A 3,344-nucleotide genomic window follows, 5' to 3' on the forward strand; every position below is an offset into this window, starting at 1 on the left:
CAGTCACACACACACACACACACACACACACACACACACACACACACACGTTGGTTTTCAATGTCTTATAGGAACTTTCCATAGACATAATGTTTATACTGTACAAACTGTATATTCTGCCCCCAACTCATAAACACAACCCTCACAGAAAACTGTCTGCATCTTTACAATTTGTAAATAATTTATAATAAGCATCCATTCACTCTTTTGCATCTATAATATTTTGAAAGTTTCTTGTCTCCTCACATTCAGTTATGGATTACATGAATGATAAATGATAGTATTTTTTTATTCAAAATGGCTAAATGTGATAAAGTTGAGTAGTTTGCATCACCGCATTAAATTGATAACCCTGGGTAAAATATGAGCAATGTGAAACATCGAAAAACAAGAAAACCCAGAATTTAGTTGACCAAATTCAAGTATAAAAAGCTCTAGAGGTTTCACAGAAACACTGATTGGCCAATAATGTCTCAAGTACCATAGGTCCATAGTTCTCAAAGGTCTGTTTAATATGGAAAATATGCATTTTCATTCAGACATGGCTGCCACATTTTCAAAAGTTGGTTTTAAAACTGTAATTTTGAGAAGAGACATTGATGAAATTCATGTGTATTATCACCCTACAGACACAGACCATCTATTACAGTACTACTTCAGAAAGTTAAAGTTGTAGTTAACTAACCCACCTTTAGCAACTCACTCTTCATGCTGCTCCAGAATAAGTTTCATCTTTGAGATTAATTGAATGTGATTTGATTTCAGTCTCAAGCTGAATACACAGAGCATCAGATTAAAGAGCAGTTTAAGAAGCTTTGTCAGATTCTCAGAGATGAAGAAGCATCTACAATCATTGCACTGAGGGAAGAAGAGGACCAGAAGAAGCAGAAAATGAAGGAAAAGCTGGAGGACATGAACAGACACATCTCAGCTCTTTCACACACTATCAAAGACTTGGAGGAGACAATGAAATCCAATGACGTCTGCTTTCTAAAGGTCTGATTTCAGATAATTTGTTGATTGATTCAGTGATGATTGATGGACTTGTTGATGATAAATTGTGTTTTTTCTGCAGAAGTTTCCACTAACAATGGAAAGGTGAGTGATCTGTTGCTGTCTCTGTTCTCTCTGCTTCTGAAGCCAAAGCCACTGCAGTTCTGACTCCTGAATGTTCTTTCAGAGTCCAGATCTCACAGCCGGATCCACAGATGCCTTCTGGAGTTTTGATTTATGTGCCACGTTATTTGGGCAACCTGCCGTACAGAGTCTGGAAGAAGATGGTGAACTCTGTCCAAAAGAGTAAGTCTGGAGGCAATCTGTGCTGTTACACACACACTGGAAATGATGCATGGGGGGGGAGACTGACAAATTTTAGGATTGATTTTAGCACAGTGATCAGAGGAAAATGTCTCATTTTGAGTGACATAATTCATAATAATTGTACAGTTCACTTTTTATCATTATACGAGCATCAGAATAAAAGCACTTGCTGATTTTGTCTCATCAGCTCCTGTGATTCTGGATCCAAACACGGCTCATCCACGTCTCATCCTGTCTAATGATCTGACTCGTGTGAAATACATTTGGGACGATCAACCGTTTCCTGATAATCCAGAGAGATTTGACATCTGTGAGTGTGTTCTGGGTTCAAAGGGTTTTAACTCAGGAATGCACTTCTGGGAAGTGGAGGTTAAAGAGAGCGAATGCTGGAGTCTTGGAGTAACTACAGAATCAAACCAAAGGAAGGGACGTGGTTTCTGTAACTCTAATGTCTGGTGTGTGAAGTATGATCCGTACAGACTGCTTGGGTCTGGTTTTCCTGTTGAAGAGCACCTTGAGTGTGTGAGAGTTGATTTGGACTATGACGGAGGAACGGTGTCATTCTCTGATCCTGTAACTAACACACATCTACACACATTCACAGCCACCTTCACTGACGTCATCTTTCCATTTTTCTGTAATCTTGATGAAGTTAAGCGTCTGAGGATTTTACCATTTAAACTGTAAAAACATAAAATCACTGAAGCATCATCCGATCCTGCCAGTGAATAAATTCAAATGTATATACTTGTGCCATCTTACATATTTACTATGTTAAAGTCTGAATTTTGTCAAATATAACATTTCTACATATTCTACAAAATTTCCCATTGTACAATTTAGATTCACTGTTGTCATCAGAAGTACATGAGCAAGGAACAAAGTTATGTTGCCCTTTTTACACCCTCTCACTGAGTGAAGACACTTCAATTTCTTGAACAATCCAATTTCTTATAACCAAGCTCTTTCTTCCTTTTCTTTATTATTATGTTGTCAAAATTATTCTGATTTGCTCTCTCAGCATCAGATAATTTGTTATGTTGGTCTGTCTGTCAGATCTTCAGTCTTTTTTGTTCTGACTCAAGATTAAGTCCTTATATATATTACATGAGTGGCTGGTGTCGGTTCAGGTCCTTGTCTTGTTTATCATGCTTTATGAGTTCAATTCACATTGGGACCATCTTCAGGATTTTTGATATCTGACTAATGGAGTGAAAATGACTTTGGGTTTGGGCTAAACACACTGTATGACTGAAACCACATGATATTGTTACATAATTTTGCCGCAATCATCATTATCAGCATCTCTGTCTAGTTAGTTTTGTTATCCCCTGTGTACTTAAGATCTTGTGTTTGCTGTGATCATTGCCAGGTCTTTTCCTTTCTTGGTTGAGTTGTTGAGGATTATTCAGTTCTGTTCCCATGGTTTTCTGATTCTCGTGTTTTGTTTATCCTTTTTTTTACTTTATTAAATTGATCTGCATTTGAGTCTTCTTTTCACTGTCTCTGAGTTCCTCCAAATAAGAGACATTACAGTGTCTTTTGTTCTTTAAGTTTATTGTATCTTTCCCACAATATTTCTACATACAATGACACTTTGCATGAACATTTGATAAACAATCAAGAATTAGGAATACGTCGGTTTTATGCAAAAAAAAACATATATATATATATACAGTATATATATTTCAAAAAAAAAAAAAAAATATATATATATATATATATATATACGCACGCACACACACACACAGTTGTAAAACCTGTGTTAACACGTAGCGTAAATCTTTTGTTTATTAGGTTAAATAGAGAATATAAAGTTAATACTTTTATATATTAAAATGGTATATGGTATAATAGATGGTGCCATCTAGTGCATATATTGTGTGAATTACAAATATATAATATTCACCCAATATGTTTACCCTTGTCTGGTTGGTTTTGTGCCTGAGTCTTGCCCTAATCTTGTTGAGCCCTAGTAGTTTTATGTTCTTGTCCTGCTTCTTTTTTTTTTTTAGTTTTTGTAT

The 3,344-nt window shown here is 35.9% G+C and overlaps 1 protein-coding gene across 1 annotated transcript in view; it reads left to right on the top strand.

The window, feature by feature from the left end:
• Positions 1–2,067, top strand: part of LOC107698844 (nuclear factor 7, ovary-like) — a 4,462-nt gene extending 2,395 nt beyond the window's left edge. Inside the window, exons 3-6 of the mRNA XM_016499969.1 lie at positions 766–996; positions 1,076–1,098; positions 1,181–1,299; positions 1,508–2,067. Of these exons, the coding sequence (XP_016355455.1) occupies positions 766–996; positions 1,076–1,098; positions 1,181–1,299; positions 1,508–2,007 (873 nt within the window). The 3' untranslated portion in view covers positions 2,008–2,067. The remainder of the gene's footprint in view (positions 1–765; positions 997–1,075; positions 1,099–1,180; positions 1,300–1,507) is intronic.
• The last annotated feature ends 1,277 nt before the right edge of the window (positions 2,068–3,344 follow it).

This window comes from Sinocyclocheilus anshuiensis, unplaced genomic scaffold (genome assembly GCF_001515605.1).
Source record: "Sinocyclocheilus anshuiensis isolate Anshui unplaced genomic scaffold, SAMN03320099.WGS_v1.1 scaffold358, whole genome shotgun sequence".
Taxonomy (NCBI): Eukaryota; Metazoa; Chordata; class Actinopteri; order Cypriniformes; family Cyprinidae; genus Sinocyclocheilus; species Sinocyclocheilus anshuiensis.